The sequence below is a fragment of the Microcaecilia unicolor genome, chromosome 9 (assembly GCF_901765095.1).
Source record: "Microcaecilia unicolor chromosome 9, aMicUni1.1, whole genome shotgun sequence".
Classification (NCBI taxonomy): domain Eukaryota; kingdom Metazoa; phylum Chordata; class Amphibia; order Gymnophiona; family Siphonopidae; genus Microcaecilia; species Microcaecilia unicolor.
The window spans coordinates 90,794,694-90,821,762 of NC_044039.1; the positions used below are offsets into that span (position 1 = coordinate 90,794,694).

Here is a 27,069-nt window from a genome sequence, read left to right on the forward strand (position 1 = left end):
AGGGGCCTACAACAGATAACCTGAAACAGAAAACAAATGCACTAAGAGGGGAGGAGAGGGGTAGAGTTGAAATTTAGACCCTGAAAAAATTCTGAAGGACTATCTAACCAAAACGGCTGTTGCATCGGAAGTCTTGTTCCAGACAGTAGTGAGAGGTGAATAAAGTTCATATTGCAGCTGTGCAACACTCATCTATGGAGGCTGACCTCAGCTGGGCTACCGATACAGCCATGGACTCTGGCATGGTGAGCCATGACAAGACCCTCCAGAGTCAGTCCAGCTTACACTTAAGTAAAGGACTGCAAAGAGATGCAGTCCATGAGCTAATTTGATAGTGTGTGTTAACCAATGGCAGCCACCATGCTGTTGGAGTCAAAAGAAACAAAAGGCTTGGTGGACTTTCTATGGGCTTTAGTCTACTCCAGATAGTCGGCCAAGGCTCTCTTGCAGTCCAGAGAGTGCAGTGTGCTTTCACCTTGATGGGCATGAGCCTTTTGGGGAAAAATGTCAGAAAACTTGACTGGTTAAGATGGAATTCCAATACTACCTTAAGAAGGAATTTAGGATGCATGAGCAAAACCATCTGTTGTAAACTGAGTGTAAGGTGGATCAGCTACTAAGGCCTGTACTTCACTGACACTGCAGGCTGAAGTAACTGCCACCAAAAACAAGCGCCTCCAGGTCAGGAACTTCAGGAGTCAGGTATCAAGTGGTTTGAAAGGAGCGTCCATCAGCTGGGAAAGGACAATATCAAGATCCCATGACACTGTGGGTGACCTATTTGGGGGTTTTAGTAAAATCAAGCACTTCATGAACAGAACACTAAAGGCTGAGCAAAGATTGGCTTGCAATCTACATGGTGAAGATAAGCACCAATTGCAATGAGGTGAACCCTTACAAAGTTGGTCTTGAGATCTGACTCAGACAGTTGTAGAAGATATTCAAGTAGTTTTGTGTAGAATAGGAGAAAGGGTCTACAGCCTTGCCCTCTCACAAAATGGCAAACATCCTCCACTTAAAACCATATGGCCTCGTAAGTGGAATCTCTTCTGGAAGCAAGCAGAACCTGAGAGCACCCTCCAGAAGATTTCTAAAAGCCACTTAAACCTCTCAACATCCAAGCTGAGAGATTTGGATGCAAGAGGGACCCCTTTTTCTGAGTGATAGGGGTTGGAAAGCACTAAAATCCTCATGGATCTTCAGAGGTTAGCTACAGAAGTAGAGGGAACCATATATGTCATGACCAATATGGCACAATGAATATCACAGTTCCCCGGTTCTGCTCCAGTTTCAGGAGAGTTTTCACTGAGAGAAGTGTTGGAAGATACATTACAAAATGTCTGTCCCCTATTTGAGGAGAAAGGCATTTGAGGCTAATCTGCCATGTGACATTAGTCTGAAGCAAAACTGAAGGACCTTGTTTTTGTCTTGTCTGTGGCCATGACCACCCTCAGACTTACCATATTTCTGGGGGTCAGCTTCTAAGCTGGCTTCTGCCTATCCTTTCTGGAGTAGTTTTCCTTCCGTGTGCTGGCTGCTTCCAGCATGGCTCTAATTACTCCACTCTACTGCACCTGGGGGTGCTGCCTGAGTTAGCTCTACCTCTGTCTCCAGCCTGGCTCTGTTTGCTCCTCTGTGCTGCACCTAGGTATTCTAGTCTCTCTATGTTCTGTGTGCGCTCTGCCTGCTCCTTGGTTTGTGCTCCTCTCACCCGCTGGTGGCCAGAGCCAATGACTGCCATAGTTTGTCTTGCTGTTCCTACCCATTCCAGACTTTAGCCTAGTCCGGTCCGGTTCTTCCAGGCTGCCGGACTTGTCTCTCTTGTTTGTGCCTGGACAGCCTCCGTAGTTGCTTACTGATGGCTGCAGCTGCTCCTCAGGTGTTGAAGGGCTTTATTAATCACTTAGAGACTGCAGCCTTTGCCTTGGCATCGTCTAAGGTCCCTGGTATGTTAGAGTGCTCTGTGCACTTCTACCTTGTCCAGTTCAGGGTGAGTTTCTAGCTTGTTACTAGTAGCTTGGGAATAGCTTTTCTTGTTGGCTTGTGTACAGCTTTACTAGTTCTCCTGTGTGTTGTGTTGTGTTGTGTTGTGTTGTGTTGTGTTGTGTGAGTTCCTAGAGTGTGACTAGTTAGCTTGGGCATAGCTTTGCTTGTTAGCTTGTGTACAACTTTACTAGTTCTCCTGTGTTTTGCTTAGTGTGAGTTTCTAGCTTGTGACTAGTTAGCTTGGGCATAGCTTTCTTGTTAGCTTGTGTACAGCTTTACTAGTTTTCTTGTGTTTAGCTTTCTGGTTTTCCCGTGTGTGTTTTCCTTTGCTTCTGGAGCTTCAGCCCTAGTCCTGTCCGCTGCCAGTACTCCTTGCTACTGGAGCTCCAGCCATAGTCTTGCTACTTGACCTGACCATTGCCTGTATCTGACTACTCTCTGCCTGCTGCCTGATCCGACTACTGCCTGAACCCCGATACTTGCTGCCTGTTGCCTGACCCGACTACTGCCTGAACCCGGATATTCCCTGCCTGTCTGCCTTGCTTTCGCCTAGGTGCCTGGGGGCACTTCTGTATCCTGATTCCTGTTGTTCCTGCTTGCTAGTTCCAGTTCCGATTTTCCAGTAAGCCCTGCCGGCTGCCCGAACCTGAGGGCTCAACCCTCGGGGAACGGTGGCTAAGCGTAGGTGAAGCCTAGGTACAGTGTGTTCCTGTCCAGCGGGTTCCGGTCCCGTGTGTTCCAATCCAGTGGGCTCCACTCCAGTGTGTACCAGTCCAGTGGTTTCCAGTCCAGTGCGCACCCGTCCGGTGCGTTCCAGTCCTGTGTATTCCAGTGCAGAACTCCAGTCCGGCAGTCCGGGGTTCCAGTCCAGCCTTGCCTTGTCTCTGGCTTTGAAGGTGACCTTGCCTGCCACTGCCGCTTCTTGGTCCAAGGGCTCACAAACCCAGTGCTTCCAGGGAAGAAGCCTGACAGTTTTTGAAGTAAGTAGCAAAAGGTGTCCCACTCTTGGAAGATTTTCTGGGCAGCACCCATGTTGAAGCATCACTCATGTGGCTGCATGGTCTGACTCAGTGTGTCCACCAAACAGTTGCTCTTCCCTGCCAGTTAAGTAGCTCTGAACATCATTCTGTGAGAGATGGCCCAATGCTGTTGCAACAGCGGTATATCAACTTTTAATAGACTATAAATTATGGAGGCATATCTTTAAATTATGATGTTAAATCTTCTATGTATATATATTTTTTTGTATTACTCCATTTTCTTATAAAAGTGTCTAGCATGCAAATTTTGTTTTGAAAGTTATAGATATGAAATAAAATAAGTGGAGATTCTGTAATTTATACATGTATGTGGATCCACTTAATTAAATTGAATTTAATCCCACCTTTTCACTCAAAGGGGTGTATAAAGTGGATTACAGTGTTGCAGGGATATTTTATTTATTTATTACATTTGTATCCCACATTTTCCCACCTCTTTGCAGGCTCAATGTGGCTTACAATAAATCGTGGCTAGTGGAAATGAACAGAGAGTTGACATCTAGTATTACAGAGTGTTTTGGGTTGAATGGTAATAGAAAACATGATGATGATGTAATGTATGGCGTTCTTAACATTGCTTGCTAGATATATGTGGGGATTTCATATATATAACATATATGTAATGAAATATTAAACACACAGGGCTCCTTTTACAAAGCAGTGCTACCAATTAGCGGTGAATGGAATGCGATGAAGCCCATTCAGTTCCCATGTGCTTCTTCGCATTCAGCGCATGCTAATCAGTAACACCGCTTTGTAAAAGGAACCCACAAATTGTTACAGAGCAAGAAAGAAATTAAAATAAAATTAAAACAGTATTATAAATCATACATTAGCCTTGTAACTGTCACTATGTAGTGGTTCAATTAACCTGCTGAGAGTTGATCAAAAGATTCTTAGGCATTCTTGAAAGTGAAGGCGGATTTCAGAAATCTGCATGCCCACAAGAAAACTCACAGTTTTGGCAATTCAGGGTGTTTTACAATGCTGTAAGCATAATTCCCACCTTAAGCTTTCCAAACAAGAAGGTAACATAAGTCATCAAAGTAGGTATAAATGCCTGTGAGGCAGACTATAGGACGCTGCCATTTCCCCTTAAGGATACTCCCTTACAGTGTCGCCTTAAAGATCCATAGTCCTGCCCAGTGGCATAGCCAAGAGTGGGCCCGGGTGGACTCGAGCCCACCCACTTTGGGCTCAGGCCTACCCAGTAGCAGCAAACCTATGATGTGGCTGGCAGGGATTCCCAAGCCCCTCCAGCTGAAAACTCCCAACAACTGTCCCTCCTGCATACCTTGTAAATAGCAAATCTTTGTCTGCAGCAAGCAGCGACTGACACATACTGCTCACACCGGCCCCACAGCCTTCCTTCTGATGTATTTCCACCTATGCAGAAACAGGAAGTTGCATCAGTGGGAAAGCTGTGGGGCCAACATGAGCAGTGTGTATTAGTTGCTGCTCACTGCCGATGAAAACCTGCTATTTAAAAGGTATGCGGGAGAGGGGGGATGTTTGAGAGACCATATGGCATGCAGGTGAGAGGAGAGACCATATCACCTGTGGGATGGGGAGTAGTTCTTCTGCTCACCCATCTTGGGCCCAGACCCACCCAAAATTGGGTGTCTGGCTATGACTCTGGTCCTGACAAAGGGGGAAGTGACTTGGGAAGGGTGGAGCTAGAATAGCAGAAACTAGGACAAATAGAAGCTCAAAGCACAGCTAGTTTGAGGAGGACCAGAGGGAAACAGTGATTCCCAACCATGTTTGCCTTCACCACCTATGTATGAACTGCAGCTATGACAGTTAGGTAGGCCCAGTGCCAAGGATCGGCTGGTAAATGTTATTGACTAGAGACTGGTGCATACCATGGTCTGCAGGAGCAGAACCACAGGAAAACTTTTGCTTACACCTAAGGACTAATTTGTGTTATTTTCCCCTTGCCTGTAAAGCTAACAGGGCCCCATATCTAGCACCTTTATTAAAGTATTATTATTTTGTTGACCTTGACCGCTGGGTAGCTTCAATTTATCCTGGTTCCAGGGCCCGCCCACGTTCAAGTTACCACAATGCCAATAGGGAATTTTCCAGGTATACATGTGATGCCATTCTACAATACACATGTGCCTTAAATGCCCACCCAAACCTCACCCAGAATGGACCTAATTCTATATATGTCACATAAAAAATCGGTGCCGAAGGAAAATATGACTAAGTATAAAGTTAGGCACCGTTTTACAGAATATACCTAAATCCATCCACATGACTAGAATTTAGGCGCAGCCATTTACACCAATGAAAACCTGGTGTAAATGCCCAGGCCTAACTTTAGGTGTGGAGTGGGTTATTCTATAACACAGTGTGTAAATTCTTGGAATGGCCATGACCCACCTATGCTCCTCCCATAGCCACACTTCCTTTTGGGAACCATGCAGTAGAATGTAATCAGACTACATTATAGAATACGCTTAGCGAGTGTTGCGTGTAAATTCTAATTATTCCCAATCAGTGCTGATAATTGCTTCTTAGCATCCAATTATTGGCACTGATTGGCTCATTATCAAATTAAGTTACGTGCGCAAATCAGAATACGCCTAAATTTGCACACATAATTCAAGGCACCATATATAAAATCTGGGGGCTTATGCCTTCTTCAAACTTTTGTGTACTATTGGCTTGTATAGATAAGTAGGACATTTTCTAAAATTGTTGCTTAAATGTGTATGACAATGTACCTATATAAATCATCTTTTTTACATCACCTTCAGGATATTGTACTTCATTCCAGAATATTTGAATTTAAATACCCTCTCAAGCTATTATTTAGCAAATATATATATATATATATACTGTATATCCTATATAATAAAACACACCTCCAACATTCTGAAGCCGAGAACATGAAGCCTTCAAGCCTTGAAGCATTCCTGCAACGTTCCGGAACTACGTGTCGTCAATTGAGGAGATGGAGCCTTACAGAGCGCACAAATGCTTCAAGGCTTCACTTTCTCACACACACACATTCACTCTCTGTCTCTCACATATACTCTGTCTCACACACAGACTAACACACACACATTCACTCTCTGTCTCTCACATATACTCTGTCTCACACACAAACTCACACACACACTCTGTCTCTCACACTCTCTCTCTCTCTCTGACACAAACACACACACACACACTCTGTCTGTCTGTCTGTCTCTCTCTCACTCATTCTCTCTCACATACACACTCCATCTCTCACCCACACATTCTCTCTCAAACATACACACTCCGAGAAAAGGGGGCATGGAACACGCTGGGGTGGAGAGGGGGGGAGCCAAGAACTCGGAGGGAGGAGAGGGAGGGAGGGAGGGGGGGCCTGGAACTCGGAGGGGAGGGGAGGAGAGGGAGGGAGGGAAGGAGGGGGTCATGGAACTCGGAGCCCCACACACACATACTCACTCTCTGTCTCTCACATACACTCTCTCTCACACACTCTCTCTCTGACACAAACACACACACACACTCTGTCTCTCTCTCACTCATTCTCTCTCTCTCACACACACACACACACTTTCTCTCTCACACACACTCTCTCTCTCTCTCTCTCTCTCTCTCTCTCAAACATACACACTCCGAGGAAAACCTTGCTAGCGCCCATTTCATTTGTGTCAGAAACGGGCCTGTTTTACTAGTATATATATACTAGTAAAAAAGGCCCGTTTCGTAAACAAATGAAACGGGCGCTAGCAAGGCTATAGAGCGAGTGAGAGTGTGTATATGTATGTGTGTCTGTGTGTGTGTGACACAGAGAAAGTGTGTGTGTGTGTCTCTGTGTGAAAGAGAGTGTGCACAGGTAGGGTGAAAATGAAGAGACAGCAGTGAAATTTTACATAGGACAGCTGAACCATTTGAGACATGTTTGTGTGTCTGTGTGAGAGAGTGTGTATATGTGTGTGGGTGCGTGTGGGTGTGAGATAGAGACAGTGTAAGTGTGTGTGTGTGTGCGTCTGTGTGAAAGAGAGTGTGAAAGTGTAGGGTCAAAATGAAGAGACAGCATTATAATTGTACATAGCACAGCACAATCATTTGAGGCAGTTATTGCCTTATAAGTACATAAGTAATGCCATACTGGGAAAAGACCAAGGGTCCATCGAGCCCAGCATCCTGTCCACGACAGCGGCCAATCCAGGCCAAGGGCACCTGGCAAGCTTCCCAAACGTACTAATATTATCTCCCCTGCCGCCCCTTCCATACCCAACGATTCGTTCCTTGTCTTCCATCCCCTCTGTGTCTGGTGTGTGTGAGAGAGAGAGAGGTGCTAGCAGTCCCTGTGATAGTGGCAGGTCAGTTGCTCCTTATAGCCAGTAAAGAGTAAGAGTGTGTGTGTATGTGCTGGTTTTTTTTTCCTTCCCTCATATGCCCTCCGTGTCCGTTGTTTGTGTGGAAAGCAGAGATCTATATGGTCCTTTTAGCGTTGCTGTTGACGTCGCGTAGCAACTATTGCTGCTGGTTTTCATTATTCAGCGATGTGTCTTATGTCACGTTCCATCACTTAGTAACGGGTTCGCGATGCGATTGGTTGAGTGTCATTGGTCCGCCCTCGACGTCATGACGTTTTACGTGGGGGGCGGGGGCCAACACTCATGGTTTCACCACCATGCATTTAGAACGTTGGGACTTGTGGAGGCTTCAGAATGTTGGAGGTGCGTTTTATATAGAGATATATATATATATATCTTCAGTAACAATATATGCCATTTTCCTGCTACTACGGACAATTAAATATTGTGCATGATCACATCATAAAAGGAATAACAGGAAAAGCAATCAAAGAACAATTACTGTGATGGAAATTATGATCTTCTAAACTCGTACCCAATCAGCATGTGGCAGATATTGTAACTTGTGTGTCACCAGAACAACCGTTCTCTTCTCATCCTGGAGGAACTTTAAGATTCCTTCCTGCATTAAACGATCACTTAAATGAATATCTAGGGCAGAGAATGGGTCATCCTGCAATAATAGTAAAAGAAAATGAGAGTGATAATATTGTAAAGAAAGTGGAGTTTTTTCCCCACAGATATACAAACTATCCTATCTTCAAGTTATCCAATTCAACTTTTTAAAAATACACACCACATCTCAATGCATTTTTGTTCTTTTATTCTTCCAGCTTGGGTGTGAATTACAAAGCATATGAACTTCAAGAAAAAGAGTGCCACAAACTTATGCGATCCCCTAAATCAAGGAACTTGTGTGTCATGAAGAGACAAGATGTCATCACAACATACAGATTTCATGCTCATGCGGCGCAACATTCCTTTTTTTTTCTCTTTTTTCTTTCTTTAGTTGGGCTTGATATTCTGACTATAATTAATCAATGGCTCTAATACAGATCCCAATTAAAAATATTAAAACCAATTCTCTAATACATACATAAAACTTTCAACAATGCCCTCTTCCCCTCCACAGACTTATTACTGGAGATAGTGCTAAAAAAATTATTAGTTGCTTGAACAATAAGACCCGACATGGTCTGTGTCTCGGTGTCACAATGGTTTTTTAGAACACCAGTGTGACTCCTGAGCCAGGCGTTTTGCAATGCCGAAACACGGACCATGCCGGGTCCTTTTGTTCAAGCAACTAATGAAGAGGTTTTTTTTAGCACTATCTCCAGCATTGGATTCATCCTTTGGTCAGCCTCTACTGCTGTTTGATTGCATTCAATGCTGGCAACCATATAGCTAAACAGTGAAAGTTAACACTGCTTTTTATGTCATCCTATCTTGTCGCTTGGCTATGCAGGCATCAGCACTGAAAATGACCCATGGCCAGCTCCTCCCCGACTCTGTCCCCAAGCACCCAGGCTCTGCCTGGACTTGATATCTGCATTCTCAGAATATTTAGTAGCACTACCCAGTTAGATGCCGCTGAATTTCCACAGATAGTCAGCAGGGTATGATTTACACAGGCAGGAGCCTCTGCTGCCCGCTTAATCATTTTGAATTTTGACCCCTTATGATTTCTGCTGAGATTTAGCTTTAAAGAATACTGTAAGAATAATAACATTGGAGGAAATTGATTTCTGTACATATCAAACAATAATCTCTATACTGCTGACATGCTCTGTGTTCTATATTTGAACATAAACCCATCTGAATCAAACTCATTCGTCACTTTATTTCACTGCTTAAGTTTTATCATTTTGAAATTGATTAAAAAACACAAACAAAATAAATGTTCTTACCAGAAAAACAATGCTGGTGTTTTGATAGAGTGCTCGAGCAACGCAAATTCTTTGCCGTTGGCCTCCACTTAAGTTAATTCCCTAATAAATATAACAACTCATAAGTATCATAGACACAAACACACATTATGGTTTTTGAAAGATGATACATTTATATTTGATGGTACCAGAATCTCTATGAATTTGTGGTTTTAAAATGTTATGTATCCCAACTGCAAAGTATCTAATTTAGAATATAATATATAGGACAAGTGATTTTAAAACTCTACAAATTATCCAAAGGTTTCCCTTCAAATTTCCAGTGAACACATACAAAATAAGTACATAAGTTTCCATATATAAATGAAGTCTCAGGTCTATCATTTGTTTTTTAACCCTTCACTCCTTCATATTTGTTTTATCACTGTCCTCTGCATCTGATCCTAGTATCTTTGAATTTTGTCACAATTTTGCATAATCTCACCTCTGTTGGGAGACAATTCTAAACTTCAACCACCCTCTCAGTAAAGAGATATTTCCTCATATTTTCTTTGAGTATCCCTGACATTTTTTTCTGTTTGAAAATGGCTGTGAGATGGATGTTTTTTTTTTAATGTTATAAGCAGGATATCCCAATTCTGACTTGGACATTCTTTCAAAAATGTCTCTCCACGTGTCCTTTCATCCTTTGTGTGTAAGGTATCTGATTCCCTGTATCATGTTGTCATCTCTGTGCTGGACTTCTTCCATACTACCAGTGTCCTTTGAAGATGTGGTCACCAGAACTGAACACAGTATTTGAAATGGGGTTTCACTAATGAGCTTTACAAGGGCAATATTAACTTCATTTTTGATGCTGGTACTATTCTTCTTCTGTACCCAAGTGTACAGTTACATTTTATTTTATTTTCTTTATTATACCCATTGATATGATGATAATTGTTGAATCTTTTTCCTTTTTCAACATTTTCCAGATCTGATCCTTCTAATTGATGTGTCTAATTAATGCTTTTACACTTTATTGTACTGTAGAAAACGTTTGCCATTATTTCAGTATTATACAGTCCCCTATCTCTATCCCTATGTGTATATCTTCTGCAAACGAGTGTAGCAGGCTGCCAAAAATGCTCTTTCCTTCGCAGTTGCTGGAAGAATATTCTGGGCTCCTACTCTAGAAAGGTGCCAATCAAATCTGAATAGGAGGAGGTCTATTCTGAGAAAGTGGCCCAAATTAATATCACTGAACCTTGAGTTTTGGAAGGAAGCATAAAACCCTAAGTTAAGGGAGGAGCTTTGCCCCTTCTTTCCTGGAGCTGATCCCGAAAGGAGCATGTAGAAGAGTGGTAAGTAGGCACCCCATTCTGGGGCCTATTGGTACCTTGGCTTCTAAGATTTAAGGCGGAGATAAAAGCAGTCTGGTCCACAGCTCCCCCCAGTGCACACTGGAGGAGAAAGAAATAATCCTAACAATACTGAACTGATTAGTGCTTGCCAATCTAACCTACAACTGCCCCCTAAGGCACATTGTGCCCCAAGGAAGAAGGGCCATGGGGAAGCCTGGATCCTGATTCTCAGTAAGAAACAGCAAAGGATTGAAGATCCTGGCAACAGATAATCCCTGTTGGGGAAGGGATCTGGTGTGCTGGAAGCAGTAGATCTGGTGGATGCTTACATCTTAAGCAGCAAGGTATAAAACATCCACATAGGGTCTCGTCCAATAACCTATTGAACAAGGCAAACTACAGAACGCTTGTGTGATATCTGCGCACAATTTTCTGGATGCATGGTTCAGAGAAGGATTGTGCACAGAAGATAATCCTGCACAAAGCTATGCATTAGACACCAGTGCACAGACTATTAAAAACAATAGTAATGTGGACATATTAGGTATTTGGTCTCAATGCAGAAAAGTGTATGGAAGACTTTAAGGCTGACCACGATGCAGGAGCTTTAATGCCTCACTCTTTTTGTGGCTTCCATAAAAAGCATGAATACAAAAAAAAGGTGGAATGAGGTAGGTGATGGTTCTGAGTCTTGAGCTCATATGCACATGTGCTAGAATGTTATTCTGTGCATAAATATCAGTACTGAAAACAATTTTATGCACAGAATAGCATCCTGGCACATGCGCAGATGTTTGTTGATTCATTCTTCTGCTGGACATGTGCACAGAACTAGCTGCCATCAGCATGCAATCTTATGTTCATGCTTCTGATGTGCTATCCCTCATTAGTATACAAGTTTTACATGGCTCTGATTTGCATACAATTTATTTACTGCATCAGCGTGCAGAAATTATGTGCTGAACTTGCATTAGAAACTGTGTGCTGAGCCATCTGCACGCGGCTGTAACACAAGCTTTCTGCATTAGTTCCTCAGGGATTACAAACCAACAAAGGAAAGCTAGAGGGACCACAAAGGGATAAAAGCATGGAAACCTTGTGGCCACCCAGATAGAAACAGAGGAACACAGGGGCCGATGCTACTGTGAGTATAACCACATGGTTATTGTAGGCTGTATGCCCACATTACCTCTCAAGCAATGCCAAAAGGAGGTGAGCGCCGAAAAGACATGACCACACACACTCTATTAAAATCAATGTATTTGAGGCCATTAAATACTCTGCTGAAATGCGGGAAATTTTCTGCAACATTCATGGCAGCAAAGAAGGGTTGGTTGAGGATATCTAGCGGTACCCCTTCCCTCCCCCCAACCTGTCCCACCTTTACCGCCCCCCCCCCCCCCCCCCATAGCTTTCTTCATGATCCCTGGTGTCTAGTAACCCCTTCCCTCTTCCTGACCTGACTCTGCCTGCAAAATTAAAAATTGTCCCCCTGTCCCTGCCCTGACCGAAACTCTCCTTCCTCACAACTTAAAAAAAAAATCCCTGGCATTTAGTGGCCCCCCTCCCATCCTCCTGACCCAACCTCCCTTCCCCTGACTTAAAATTTTCAAGATGGTAGCGTCGGAGGCCTGAGCGAGTGGGCATCACTCCTGTCTCTCGTTAAGATACACTTGGTGGGGGTGCTACTAGACACCAGGGTAATTTAAAGTCAGAGAGAGGGAGGGGGACCATTCCTGCCAGAGGGGAATGGGAGGTGTTGGTCATGTTATGGGAAGGTACTAGTGATGTCGAAGGGGTGCCACTAGACACCAGGGGGAAGGAGGTAGCGGGGTCAGGTCAGATCAGGTCAGGCAGGAGGGAAGGGATATTGGGGCTGTTGCAGACCACTGATAGCTTTTAAAAAATGTCACCCTTCTTGTCGGTGCCTGAGCCAATCACCACTCAATCTCTGACAGGAAGGGTGACATTTTGCAATGAGCTTCAGATTGCCACATTTTTCACATGGCCACAATTTGTATGCTCATTTCATACTGCATAGCTTGATATTTTTGCCTTGCTAATTTCATGGTAGAAGCCGCGTTTAAGCCAGCTCTACTGCATAGCTTTCTGCATCAACTCCACAGTGCATTATCTCCAGTGCGGCAAAATCAGTATAATCGAAAGCTGCTTTTTTGACACCGTTGCCGCTTTCCCATCGCCGAACTGGCGAACGTTCAAGGGGACGTGTCGGCGGCGTAGCGAAGGTGGGATATGGGCGGGCATGGGCGTGGCTACCAGATGGCCGGCTTTCGCGGATAATGGAAAAAAAAGTGGCGTTAATCAGTATTTCGCCGGGTTTACTTGGTCCTTTTATTTTCACGACCAAGCCTCAAAAAGGTGCCCCAACTGACCACCGGAGGGAATGGGGGATGACCTCCCCATACTTCCCCAGTGGTCACCAACCCCCTCCCACACTAAAAAAAATAAAAATAAAAACCTTTTTTGCCAGCCTGTGTGCCAGCCTCAAAAGTCATACCCAGCTCCCTGACAGCAGTATGCAGGTCCCTGGAACAGTTTTTGTTGGTTGCAGTGGACTTCAGGCAGGCAGACCCAGGCCCATCCCCCCCCCTACCTGTTACACTTGTGGTGGTAAGTGTTGAGCCCTCCAAACCCCCCCCCCCAAACCCACTTTACCCACATGTAGGTGCCCCCTTCACCCAAAAGGACTATGGTAGTGGTGTAGAGTTGTGGGGATTTGGTTTTGGGGGATTTGGGGGGCTGAGCACCCAAGGTAAGGGAGCTATGCACCTGAGAGGTATTTGTATATATTTTTTTTAATTTTTAGAAGTACCCCCTAGGGTGCCCGGTTGGTGTCCTGGCATGTCAGGGGGACCAGTGCACTACAAATGCTGGCTCCTCCCATGACCAAATGCCTTGGATTTCGCCAGGTTTGAGATAGCTGGCATTTTTTTCCATTATTGCTGAAAAACAAAACCGGCCATCTCAAACCCGGCGAACACTGGTATTTGGCCGGGCCAAACCGTATTATCGAAAGAAAAGATGGCCGGCCATCTTTTTTGATAATACGGTTATGGCCAGCTGTTGCGCCGCCGCCAAAATAGATCGCTGGCGATCTATTTCGACGGTGCCATTCGATTATGCCCCTCCACGCTACTTTATTTTAATGGACTGTTTGTCTTTTGGTTTTCATAATTCTTCTTTTGTATATGCTTGTGCATTCCTGGAATGCCCATTAAAAGAAGTTTTATTTTAAAATCATAATGGTCTCAAGTCCTTATTCCATTACTATTGCCAATTGCTATTATGCCACCTAAAAATATAAGTTCTACTAGCAAGAGACCCTTTACTTGTCTTTGTGACATAGAAAAAAAGGTAGGAGAACTGAAGTGCAATTTTGACCATAGAAACCATTTATTGATTAAAGGGGTCTTTTACAAAGGTGCAGTAGTGTTTTTAATGCGCGCTAATGATTAGTGCACGCTAAGCACTAGAGATGTCCATAGGAATATATGGGCACCTCTAGCATTAGCACACACTTATTTTTAGCATGTGCTAAAAATGCTACCACGCCTTTGTAAAAGGAACCCTATGGGGCTCATTTTCAAAGTACTTAGACTTACAATGTTACGTGGTAACCTATAGAACTTTGTAAGACTAAGTGCTTTGAAAATATGCCTCTATGTGCCCATCTCTGTGGTGACCTTTAGTCCCAACCAATGAGGGGGTCACTACACAAGCATATTTCCCCCTCAAGCCCTTCTGTAATGTCAGTAATAATGACATTGTTAAAGCTGGCCTTGGCACCGAGGTTTCAAGTTTATTAAGATTTTGATATACTGCCCATCAGTGATAGCATCTAGGTGGTTTCAAATATTTATTTATTTATTTATCTATCTATCTATTTATTTATTTATTGCATTTGTATCCCACATTTTCCCACCTATTTGCAGGCTCAAAGTGGCTTACATAGTTTTGTTAACACAGCTAATCCTGGATGTCAGGTACAATTATTGTTGTGCAGAGATTAATTAAGGGAAGAAAGTAGAGAGAAGAAGGAAGGAATTTATTAGGTATAGTAGACGGTGGGTTTACAGAAGTGGATTAGTGAGGTTCTGGGTTTTCATTGTAGGCTTTGTTGAAGAAATATGTCTCGAGGGGTTTGCGAAAGATAGTTGTTTTGTTGATTGTTTTCAGGTCTCTAGGTAGTGCGTTCCATAACTTCGTGCTCATGTAAGAGAAGGTGGTATCATGCATCAGCTTGTATTTTAGTCCTTTGCAGCTGGGGAAGTGCAGGTTGAGAAATTTGCAAGATGATTTTGTGGCATTTCTGGGAGGTAGGTCCACGAGGTTTAGCATGTAGATTGGGGCGTCTGCGTGAATGATTTTGTGTACCATCGTGCAGATCTTGAATGCAATACGTTCCTTAAGTGGGAGCCAGTGAAGTTTCTCTCTTAAGGGTTTTGCGCTTTCATATTTAGTTTTTCCAAATATGAGTCTGGCCGCAGTAATTATTAATTATTAAAATGAATAGAGCTAGAGATAGAAGAGAATTGTGCAGATTATGTAGTTAGGCAATGAAGAAGATATATAACATTAAAAAAAAACCAAGTACAAAAAAGAAGTGCAGCATTTTTTACACAACCTTCATCAAAATGAATTCAATTGACCACCACGCTCTAAGTTCTGTTCCTGACCCAGATGTTTCTCAACGTAAAAAGTTTCAGGTCATTCTATTTTATTGATTTACCTGGGCTTTAGTTAGATATAACTTATCTGTTCAGATGTTTCTTCCTCTTCCCCCATTTAATTTTACCTATCTAAAGCTTTGTATGTAAACTTCTTTCCGTCCAAATTTAACTGGGTAAGAAAGGGGCCAGCTCAGGCATTTCTGGGGCAGGATTTTTAAATTTTGTGGTGTAGTGGCATGTGCATTACTACTTGGCTAAACTGTATGGACAACTGTGTCCACACAACTGCCCTAAATCTACTCATATAAAATTTATATGAGAAGATTTAGCTGAATACTTAATAGTGCTTTTAGCTACATACCACTGTACATCTAGAAAAAAAGATGATTAACTTTAGCCACACAACAGCTTTTAAATATCAACCTTTTTCTGATTTACTTCATGTGTCTCAACACGGTGCACTGTTTCCAAAGCTTTATCTGCTACTTTAATGGGTTATAAATACCTAATTCTGCCTTGTTCTCATGCTTGTGGCGTGAAACATCTTTTGATCTCCAGTCTTTCCAATAGGGCTGCTCCAAGATTTCTGGCTGATAGCCATCAAGTCTTGAAGCAGTCATCTAGATGTAAGCAGCTCTTAATAAGAGTCACAGTAAACTTAAAGATTGAAATAGTTTGCACTAATTTTGGAACAGCCAAGAAGGGTACCTGCCTAAGAAGATCCTGATTGATATAGCAGGGGAAACATCCTGATTGGCTTCAGAATTTGTTTCTCCTCTCTCTTCTCTGCACATATTCAGCAGACTGTTTTTGGCCTTGGGGGTGGTGGGTTTGAGGAACAGGAGGAAGAGCTGCCAAGCAAAAGTAATGTCCTTTTTTCACTTTCTAGTTTCCATTCATCTACTCCTACTCTCCAGCCAGTCCAAAATAGTTCTAATCAGATGCTGACAACTGAGATAGACCAACCTGCTAAGGGAATTAGTTACTGCAGGCTAAGCCATGTGAGTCAGACTGCATAACCCTCAACAGCTTTGCAGATCCTGAATGTAGCCCATGGAGAACTCAGACTTGGTCGAGCACAAAAATCAGAAAGAGAGGTGCTCTTCCACTTGCAGCCTCTGACTTATGGAACTGACTTTGTGAAAGTGAGACTTATCTTAGCCAGCTCATCAAATACATTCCAAGATGGTCAAATCCTCTACTGAAACAAGATAGCTCCTTCCATAGCAATTTAGAGAAATTCATTACACGGTGTCTCTGATGCTTGAGGATCTGGCTTGAGTAGAATTAGTGAAATATTGCATCATGAACCTTAGTTAGGATCACTGATCAGTACAATACAATACTATTTAGAAAACTTCTTAAAGCAAGTAAGAGATACTGGGTACCTGGTGGTAATCAACAAAACGAAAATTTCAAGATGAGATAGGTACAGAGTGCCTAGGAAGACCATTGTGACGATAACATAAAAATACCGGTCACTTGCAACACAATACAACCAAAGACCGTAACGGACATTATCTGATTCTTCTTCCCCCTTTCCCTCTCTAAGTTCCCCCCTACTGTTTCCTACCATACATATACCTCATTATACCACAATATCACTTTGTATTCATTCATACTATGTATTTGTTCAGCCCGAAATCGCCTAACACCGTTAACGGTTATATGTAAGCCACATTGAGCCTGCAAAATGTGGGAAAATGTGGGATACAAATGTAACAAATAATAATAAACAGCACCTTGGGTAGTGACTGTAATATCATGGCCAATCCCAGGGATCACGGTCAGAAGCAAAGTATGGACTTTTGGATTTGTGAGTTGGAAAAAAGAATTGCGAAAAGCCACAGAGAAAACTAGAAGATAGATTATGAGATCATCAGGGTAAAATAATAGGGGTAAAAAGGCTTAGACAGAGCATACAGGAGAATTGATAGACTAGTGGACAAGCTTTCCAGAGTCTCTGAGTCATGAACTCATTCAGAGGGTAAAGCAATAAGTGAATGTATGAGATATTGGAACTGAAGATGCAATTAGTTCCAGAATACCCCAGGCCAACTACTGGAAATGACTCAGCAGAAATACGCTGGCACAGTAACATAAAGAAATAAACTGCAGAAGTAGCATAAGGAAGATAAATATGCCAAGAAATTGCAGACATATACATATGTGCTGAAACAGAGGCTTGAAGAGCAGATGCTCAGAGAAAAATATGTCTGCTGGTTAGGTATATGGGAGAAAGAAATCATGGAGAAGTGAGGACCTATGATCATAGTTTGGTTCCAAGCACATAATCTGGAAGTTTGCTGTAGAGCAGTGGTTCCCAAACCTGGTCCCGGAGGCACTCCAGCCACTCAGGTATTTAGGCTATCCACAATGAATATTCATGAAAAAGATTTGCATGCACTGACACCACTGCATGCAAATCTGTCTCATGAATTATCATTGTGGATATCCTGGAACCCTGACTGATTGGGGTGCCTCCAGGAATAGGTTTGGGAACCACTAGAGTACAGGATAAATTGAAAAGAGTGAACTAACAGCAACAGGAACTAGAGGGGAAAAAAATGAATGAAAGACAAACAGAGCTGAAGGAAAAGGACTCATCTTGTACTGAGTAGGTGAATATTAGAAACAGGAGATTTTGGGGATCATTAAAATAACAAAGCCAGAAAAGCAGCTAGATTTGGAAGGTGTACCAATAAGTGCAGAGGGAATGCCCCAGATAAGAAAGGCATCAGTCAAAAAAGGTAATAATGAAATAAACAGTCAAATATTGGTAAGGACTAAGCATAAGGAAAGCCAAAAGCTGAGGATTCGTTGTAAGGTAAATCAAAGAGGTATGTTCTTGAATCTCCAGCTACAAGGGGTTAGAAAACACTATTGATTAACAAACCCAAGGGAGGCTGTAAATGGGAAGCAGGTAAGAATATTGGCAGGAACTATGAAGCCTGAGGCTGATCATTCCAGTGTTTTAAGGAGAGACTAAAAGGGAGCATAGGAAGGGTTCTATTAATAAGGCTTTCCTTCGGATACCTATAAGAAATAGTAGGCATTTCTTATAGGTGGGCAACCCTAGGATTATAAGAGATTTAAGTCAAGATACACTGAATATACCAAGGGAGAAGCAAATAATCATGTTTAGGGAAATGAGGGTAAGCAGAGCCCCCAGATGACAGAGTACAGGTGTTTAGGAACGAATAAGCATTAATAAATAAGATGTCGGATTATACTGAGAAAAGTGCACTGGAGGCACTGAGTTAAGCAATAAAAAATGATGTTCCCGAAGAAGGGGAAGTGATTCATGCCAGATACACAAATGCACTTCTCGTAAGTGAAAAGGTATGTGGCAGAATCAAAACCCTGAGCCCTTCCCGGCAAGCCAGAGTCATAGAACAGATAGACTGTCAAGGACATAAAGACTGACATAAAGAAGAACATAGTAACACAGTAAAATCCAGCAGAAAAAGACCAGCCTAGCTCATCCAGTCTGCCCAGAAAGGTGGCCAGGGTTGTGCCTGCAACTTCATGGAGGTTATCCCCCCCCCCCCCCCCCCCCCCCCCCCCCCCCCCCACCCACACACACACGTTTTATCTTAGGGTTAGGGTTATGCCTCTTTTTTATTTTATTTTGTTAAGTGTGAAAGTTAAGTTTTAATGCGAGGGGAAATGCTCTATACTTTTATTCTATCTTCATGTCATACAGGGAACCTCTGGGTTTATCCCATGCCTTTCTGAATTTTTGTCACTGTTTTCAACTCTACCAGTTCCTACGGAAGAGCATTCATAAATACATAAGAACATAAGCATCTACCACCATCTCCATCAAAAAGTATTTCCTGATGTTGTTTTTAAGTTTCCCTCCTTGCAACTTCATTCCATGTCTCCATTTTGGAAAAGGTTGTTTTGTTCCTACTTTTAATCATTTAAATGTCTATATCACAGGCTCCCTGCCCCTCTTCTCCTCCAGGGTATACATATTCAAGTCTTTTTTTCCATATATTTCCTAGCACAGACCATATATCATTTGGGTCATTCTTCTCTAAACTGATTTAAGTCTTTTTACAACTTTGGCAAGATACAGCCTCCAAAACTGATTCTGGCACCAATCCTGTAACATTTTATCTCTGCCTTAGCACTTTTCATTCAGGATCTTGAAATGCACATTTTTGTGAAGATGATATTCAATTGATAATAGCTCGTGATTCTTGGGACCCTTTATTTCAAGAGGCATTGTCCTGGAAGCTAGATCAGATTAAGAAATGGCTAGATGATCATAGCTTGTTTTAAAATCCTACAAAATGTAGGCAATATGCATCTCAGGGCCAAAGACACCCTCATTTATACCAACAATCCAGCGTCAAACAATTGGCTGTTCATCTTTTATGCCATCTTTCAAAATCAGATCACGTAATGGTATACTTGAAGGATCATCATTGACTTCCAGTTAAATTCTGTATCCAGTTTAAAATTCTGTTACTAGTGTTTCAAGCCTGTATATACTTTCTTTTGGAGGAGTCACCAAATAAAAGTTTATTGTTTTTTTTTTAACTTAAAGATACTCCATGTATGAGTTGTACTTTTTGTCAGAATGTTTATATTTTTATTCTTAGTTATCATTCCAGTGAAGGCCTTGAGGTATTCCCCCCTTCCCCCAGAACCCCTATAATTTGCCCACACTTGTGCCTTTTCCTGTTGCTCAATAATGTAGGGCCCAATGTTCAAAAGTACTTATCCATATAGGGAGAAATTCTATACATGATGCCGAACATTAGGCACTACTTCCAATCCACGCTGAACTTTTGGTGCAAAAAAACATTATAACGGATGCAAGAAATTGAAACGAGGCAAAAACGTCAGATCCACTTGCAAACACACTTACGCATCTATTTATAGAACAACACGTTTTCCTTATGGATCTGCATAGGGGGTGTGGCCATTGGAGGGGCATGGGCAGGCCAGGGGCGTTATAGAATTCAGAGGATGTTCACCTAGATTTACACCTGGATTCAGTTGCAGTAACTCCTCATGCCCAAAGTTGAGCATGAATCCTGGTGCTATATACTATTTTATAAACAGGCTTGCACTGGGACCGCCTTGGAGGCCAGGCCTGGGGAATTTTGCCCCCCTGACCCTCTCCTGGCAGCCCTGGAGCAGAGGCAAGGTGTACCCGGAAGTTATTCAGACATCGCTGGTATTCAGTACCAGTGGCCGGATCACAATCTGGGCAAGCAGGACCACAGAAAGAACTTGCCCTGAGTTATCAGGTACTGCATACAGTTCAAGCTTCTCCTACTAACCTACAAATGCACTCAATCGGCAGCCCCTCATTAACTCTCTACCCTCATCTCCCCTTACGTTCCTACCCGAAACCTCCGCTCACAGGGCAAATCCCTCCTCTCAGTACCCTTCTCCTCCACCGCCAACTCCAGGCTCTGCCCTTTCTGCCTCGCCTCACCCTACGCTTGGAATAAACTCCCCGAGTCCATACGTCAAACCCCCTCCTTGCCCATCTTCAAATCCTTGCTCAAAGCACACCTCTTCAATGTCGCATTTGGCACCTAACCATTATACCTCTATTCAGGAAATCTAGACTGCCCCAACTTGACATTTCGTCCTTTAGATTGTAAGCTCCTTTGAGCAGGGACTGTCCTTCTTCGTTAAACTGTACAGCGCTGTGTAACCCTAGTAGCGCTTTAGAAATGTTAAGTGGTAGTAATCCCAGAATGCTCATTATAGAATACCATTCAGCGCCAATTTTTTTCAGTGACAAATTTTGAACGCCATTTTATAGAAATTCCCCTATAGTGTGTAAATGCAAGAGGATGTGCACATGGGTGGGACATAGGCGTGGCTCCCAGCTAAACACCTTTGAGGAGGATTTATAGAACACTTTAAAGTCCCTCTCTAACTAGCCTGGACCACCTTAAGAGCACTGGGCCTGCCCCGGGAGGAAGTGTGTCGGGAGGGACAGATCCCATATCGGGTCATTTAAAAGACAGGGTCAGAGGGGGTCACGTGATGCAGTGAGCGGCAGAGGACGTGTCTAACTCTAGCTGCTCAAAGCCTCGTTCAAAAACCTAATTATTCGGCGGTCTCCACCCTTGAGAACTCCTCCCGCTGCACAAAACATCTTCTTTAATGTATGGACAAGTATATAACGAGATCTTTGATGGCTCAAACGGCGAAAAGCGGAAAGAAAAAGGAAGATAAAGTAAGGGCTAGCGAATCCAATATGGCGCCGGTTTCGCCGGCGCCTTCTTCTCCCCGCCAGAATACGAAGGCGCTCATCCCGGAACTCACGGAGGCGGTTGTGCGGGCACTAGCTCCACAATTTGACCAACTATCAGCGCAAATAGCGGGCATAACGGCGGTGACCTCAGAACTTTCGCGACGCACGGGTGAGTTGGAGGCCCGAGTGGCGGAGGTGGAGGAGGGGCACCAAGAACACTCTGGCGAGCTGGAACGCTTGTCCCGCCTGGTACATGACTACTCAGAGAGAATAGAGGATTTGGAGAATCGCTCTAGGCGAGACAATCTTCGCTTTGTGGGCTTTGCAGAATCCTTGTCAGATGCCAGTTTAAAAACCACACTCGAAACCTGGTTGCAGGCGACCTTCCCTGAAGCGGGAGAGGGGAGGCCGATCCGACTTGAGCGGGTCCACCGAGTGGGGCCTAGACCAGCGAGGGAGCAACGCCCTAGGGTGGTCATAGCAAAATTTCACGACTACTCACAAAAAGCTGCTGTTTTAAGAACATACAAAGGGTGCAGAGATACCACTAAATATGATGGCGCCCTCATCCGCGTTTTCCAAGATTACTCGGCGGCACTGGCAGCACAACGACGGGCGTTCTCGGCAGTCTGTACTAGGCTGGTGGATAAAAAGTGCAGATTTATGTTACAATACCCAGCTACTTTAAAAATAATGGACAACGGCGTTTGGAAAGCCTTCACTAAACCGGAGGTAGCCGCAGAATGGCTGAATAAGCAAGACACAAGACCAGCGGACTGACTAAAACACCTTTGTGGCAAGACCGTGATGATATGTTTGAGGTGATCACAAGCACCTGTTGGATTACGCCACTCCAGAATGATTAGTTGTCTGTTGGAACTTTATTGAGCAGTTGGAACATTGGTTTAAACGATCAAGTTTTTGGGAGATCTCGCACAAGCTGTAAGACGGGAGGCGCCCAGATGATGGAGAGACAAAGCCAAGACTGTAACAAGAATAGGTGTAAACTGGAGTCCCTGGGCTCACGGATACACTGAATTATACAAGGGATGTTTTGCCCTGTTGACTGAGTCTTTGGTGAGGGTGGAGGGAAGTTCGGCAGTTGGTTAAAGTTAATTAGTTTTGACTGAGAACGAGGCTTTACTGGCACCCATTGACCCCACACCGGACGCGGCTTAATTTAGGTTGCGTCTGGTGAAGTAGGCCTAGGTGCGATTAAATGGGGAATAGTGTAGGGAAGAGGGTAGAGCTAGAGGAGGGGAGAAGGGGAGAAATGGGAGAGAAGGGAAGGGCTGCGCTAGGATTAGTAATGTGGGGGGGGGGAGGGAATAGGGGAAAGACACAAAATCAGACATTATCTAGATTGGATTGTGGAGTTCAGTTGGACGGAGTTGGTGCCGTCCCTACAGCGGGGCTCTGGGAGAGTGAAAAAAAAATCAGGTGAACTCTGCGGCCGTGCCGGGGCAGGTAAGAAGGTGAGACTACTGAGAAATGTCTATATGCCACCTCTGTTACAAAAGCAAGGCTGCTGGGTGAGGGCTGGGCACCCAGGAGCCTTAAGAGTGCAAAAGTTATTTAATATCTGTAAGCGGGTTGTCTTAGGTGATGGCTAAACCATCAACCCCCCGATTGATATCATGGAACGTATCTGGTATCTCCTCTCCAATAAAACGCACAAAAATCTTGACAGCGTTGCAGCGCCACCAGGCTGGAATAGCATGCCTTCAAGAAACCAAATTAACGGACGCAGAGCATCAAAAACTTAAACAGCGCTGGGTGGGAGAATGTCATTTTGCTTCCTCTGGAAGCAAAAGAGGAGGAGTAGCAATTTTAATACACAAACACATGCAATGCACATCAAAGTTAATTTGCAAAGATAGGGAGGGCAGATATATACTCTTACATCTAAACATAATGGGGCAGGAAGTTTTTCTGCTTAATGTCTATGGCCCTAATGTATATGATCATTCTTTTTTCCAACATCTAGTCCGGCTAGGAATCCAATACGGACACACTCCATGGATAGTGGCAGGGGACTTTAATCAAGTCATGGATGGGTTACAAGATCGCTCGGGGCCGCAAGTAAGCACAGCGTTTGGGACAGGTAAAGGGTTGGGATATTTGAGTACTGCCTTGGATCTCATAGACCCATGGAGGTTGACACATCCTACATCTAAAGATTACACCCACTTATCAAGAGCACATAGTTCATGGTCGAGAATAGACTACATATTGATATCCTCAGCTTTGTTCCCCCAAGTGCCACGTGCAGAGATAGGAGTGATGGAGGTCTCAGATCATGCAATGATTTGGATCGAACTGGAGTTGGGAGCAACTAGGTTGCGCCAGCATGTTTGGAGGTTTCCCAGATATCTGGCAGATGATACGGGCTTTCAAGATTACCTACAACAACGATGGTCTCACTTCTACGACACAAATGAGGGTCATGTGGGGGAGGCTAGGTTATTTTGGGAGACTTCCAAAGCGGTGATTCGCGGGGATATAATTGCCTATATGTGTGCCCGCTCGAAAAGATTGGCAAAGGGAGTGCAGCATCTAGAAACCGCATACCAAACAGCGAAACGAGCACACATAGCGCGCCCCTCGAAAGAGACCAAGGAGGTTATGCTAGCCTCTTTGGCAGGCCTTAACACAATGATCCATGAGAAAACAAAGAAACAATTCTTTCATAGATCTTTCTCCTTTCACAAACATGGTAATAAATCGGGGAAAACTGCTGGCCCGTCTTAACAAGACCTGGGGAGGAAACAGGTTCATACCAACACTCCGAGACGCAGAGGGTACACAAGTGAATAATCCAGAGGAGGTAGTGCGGTTATTGGAACAATATTATGCAAACCTATACACAGCCCCAGAACCCGCTTTAGGCCCATCCATAGAAGATACCTGCCAGACTCTGGAATGCCACGCCTCAACCCTGAGGTGTTAGAGCAATTAAACATGCCTATACGGGCCAAGGAGTTACAAAAAGTAGTGAAATCATTAAAACGAGGGTCAGCCCCGGGCCCGGATGGATTTGGAGCTGAATATTACCAGTTGTTATTCCCGCAAATATGTGGCCCCCTTCTAGATTTTTTTGATGAATCCATTGAATGTGGGGGATTTAGGCGAGAATCTAACGAAAGCCTTGATAACCCTAATACCAAAAGAAGGCAAACCACCAGAAAATCCAGGTTCATACAGACCTATATCACTTATAAATGTGGATCTAAAGATTCTAGCGAAGGTCCTCTCTGAGCGCCTGTCCCCCTTAATACCAGGTTTAGTGGGAGAAGGTCAGGTGGGGTTTGTGCGGGGAAGACACTCTTGCCACAATGTTAGGAAGGCATGTTTAGCTATTGCCCAGAGCCTTACCAAGAATGAACCATTGTTGCTGGTTAGCCTTGATGCGGAAAAGGCTTTTGATAAGGTCCGATGGGATTATCTTTTTTCTGTTCTAGAATATATTGGCCTCCGAGGATGGATACTTAATGCAATAGCAACGCTATACGCTAATCCAAAAGCTTCCTTATTGGTCAATGGTTTGAGATCACACTCCTTTCCTATATCATGTGGCACGAGGCAGGGCTGCCCGCTTTCCCCAATACTATTTTTGTTATACCTTGAGCCCTTGTTGCGCACTATCCAAAGGGATCCAGATATAAAGGGGATTAGACTACATTCACAGGAACTCAAAACTCTAGCTTTTGCAGATGATATGCTGGTAACTTTGACAAGACCTCAGTCTTCTATATCCCACTTATTTAGTACTCTGGAAGAGTTTGGCTCCTACTCGGGCCTTTCTCTGAATAGGAGTAAATCCATGGCATTACCTGTCCAGACCCGGATCCGTTCGGCTTGGGAGGGGGAATTTCCGTTGTCATGGGCAGAGGGTAAATTGAAGTACCTTGGCATATGGCTGACAGCCGACCTGAATTCTCTATATAACCTTAATATAGACCCTCTTAAATTGAAAACTAGACAGACGTTGCAGACGTGGACAACTCTGCCCCTCTCTTTGATGGGGCGGATAGCCCTTTACAATATGATTTTGGTCCCAAAATGGGTTTATGTCCTGCAGGTGTTACCTTTGTTTCTTAAACATAAAGAAGACCTGATGTTGACGAGGGTGGTCACCAAATACCTATGGAAGGGGAAAAAATCAAGATTACCAGTCTCTAAATTATATCTCCCTAGAGTTAAAGGGGGGCTGGGACTCCTAAACTTAAAGCTTTTCTCTGTGGCTAGTAATATGCGACACCTTTCGGACTGGTTTCGTAACACGAGTTACTTTTCGTGTACTAGTATGGAGACCAAAGTGTTCTTTCCCCGTCATTTTAGTTCATGGCTACATGCGGCACCAGGGGCAGTAAATACGCCCCGGTATTTCACATCAGTGGTGTCTCCACTAAGACAGACTTGGCGATGGTTGGGCCGCAAATTCGGCTTTCGTGCGACGTGTACCCCGCTACTACCGATACGAGGCAACGGTCATTTCCCCCCGGGTAACACAGCTAAGCTTTTTTCAGATTGGGAAATACGTGGTATCAGGTATATTCACCAGTTATACTCAGAAGAGGGCATTTTAAAAACTATGGAGGAGTTAGATAGAGAGTTTGGCACACTTAGTACAGACTTTTTTGCCTCCTTTCAATTACGACACTATTTACGATCTCTCCCACCCATACATTTGAGTCCCCAAATATGGAGTCGACTGATGTCTCTTTTAGCTTTGGATGCTCAGGGGTCTGTCCCCTTAAAATACTACCACTCGGAAATACGGGAACAACTAGGTGAGAATGATTATGATCAATTGGCTGCACAATGGAATAAAGAACTTCCAGTGAAAGTTCAATCTGAATATTTGAGGGCATGCTTTCTAGACATTCCCAGAATTTCAGAGAGTGTGGCGCTGCAAGAAACGGCGTATAAATTCCTGTCTCGAATGTTTTTTTCTCCACATAGAGCATGGAGAGCCCATATGGATCAGGAAGACAGATGTCGGAAATGTGGTCATTCCCCAGCAAAGCTGGGCCACATGTTCTGGTCTTGCTCCAGAATAGCCAGATTTTGGACTCAGGTGTGCTGCCATGTGTTGGAAATGTGGAAGATTACTTGGCAGAAAAAGCCACAGCTACTATTCCATAAATTTCACTTGGCCCAAAGAACACCTAAAGGGTTGCGCCCGTTCCTCCAAAAAACGGTTTTACTGGGTAAGAAGGTCATCCTACACCTATGGATTACACCAGACTCACCAACTTTGTCTCAATGGCGAGCGAGAATGATTTTTTTATGCTCGTTAGAACGTAGAGCCGTGGGCGACCTGGCCTCACCCAGAGGGGAATTATTTTGCCTGACATGGGCCCCTTTTTGGGACACATTAACAGAGGTGGCTAGAAGTAGAATTTTGAATTCTTAAAGTTTGAATGGATGGGTTTGCCCTGGCACGGTGGCAGAGAAAAGGGAAGCGACACGGTTTTGTGATAAGTGGAAAGAGATAATGGAAAAATTAATGATGTCCTGGCCTATGTATCCTCGAGACCTATGTTGTTATGAGCTTCCATAC

General features: G+C 43.7%; 1 protein-coding gene across 1 annotated transcript in view; it reads right to left on the reverse strand.

Moving 5' to 3' along the window:
• Positions 1–27,069, reverse strand: part of ABCC9 (ATP binding cassette subfamily C member 9) — a 454,126-nt gene that overhangs the window by 169,086 nt on the left and 257,971 nt on the right. The window contains 2 exon segments of the mRNA XM_030214004.1: positions 7,887–8,024; positions 9,259–9,339. Coding sequence (XP_030069864.1) covers positions 7,887–8,024; positions 9,259–9,339 — 219 coding nt within the window.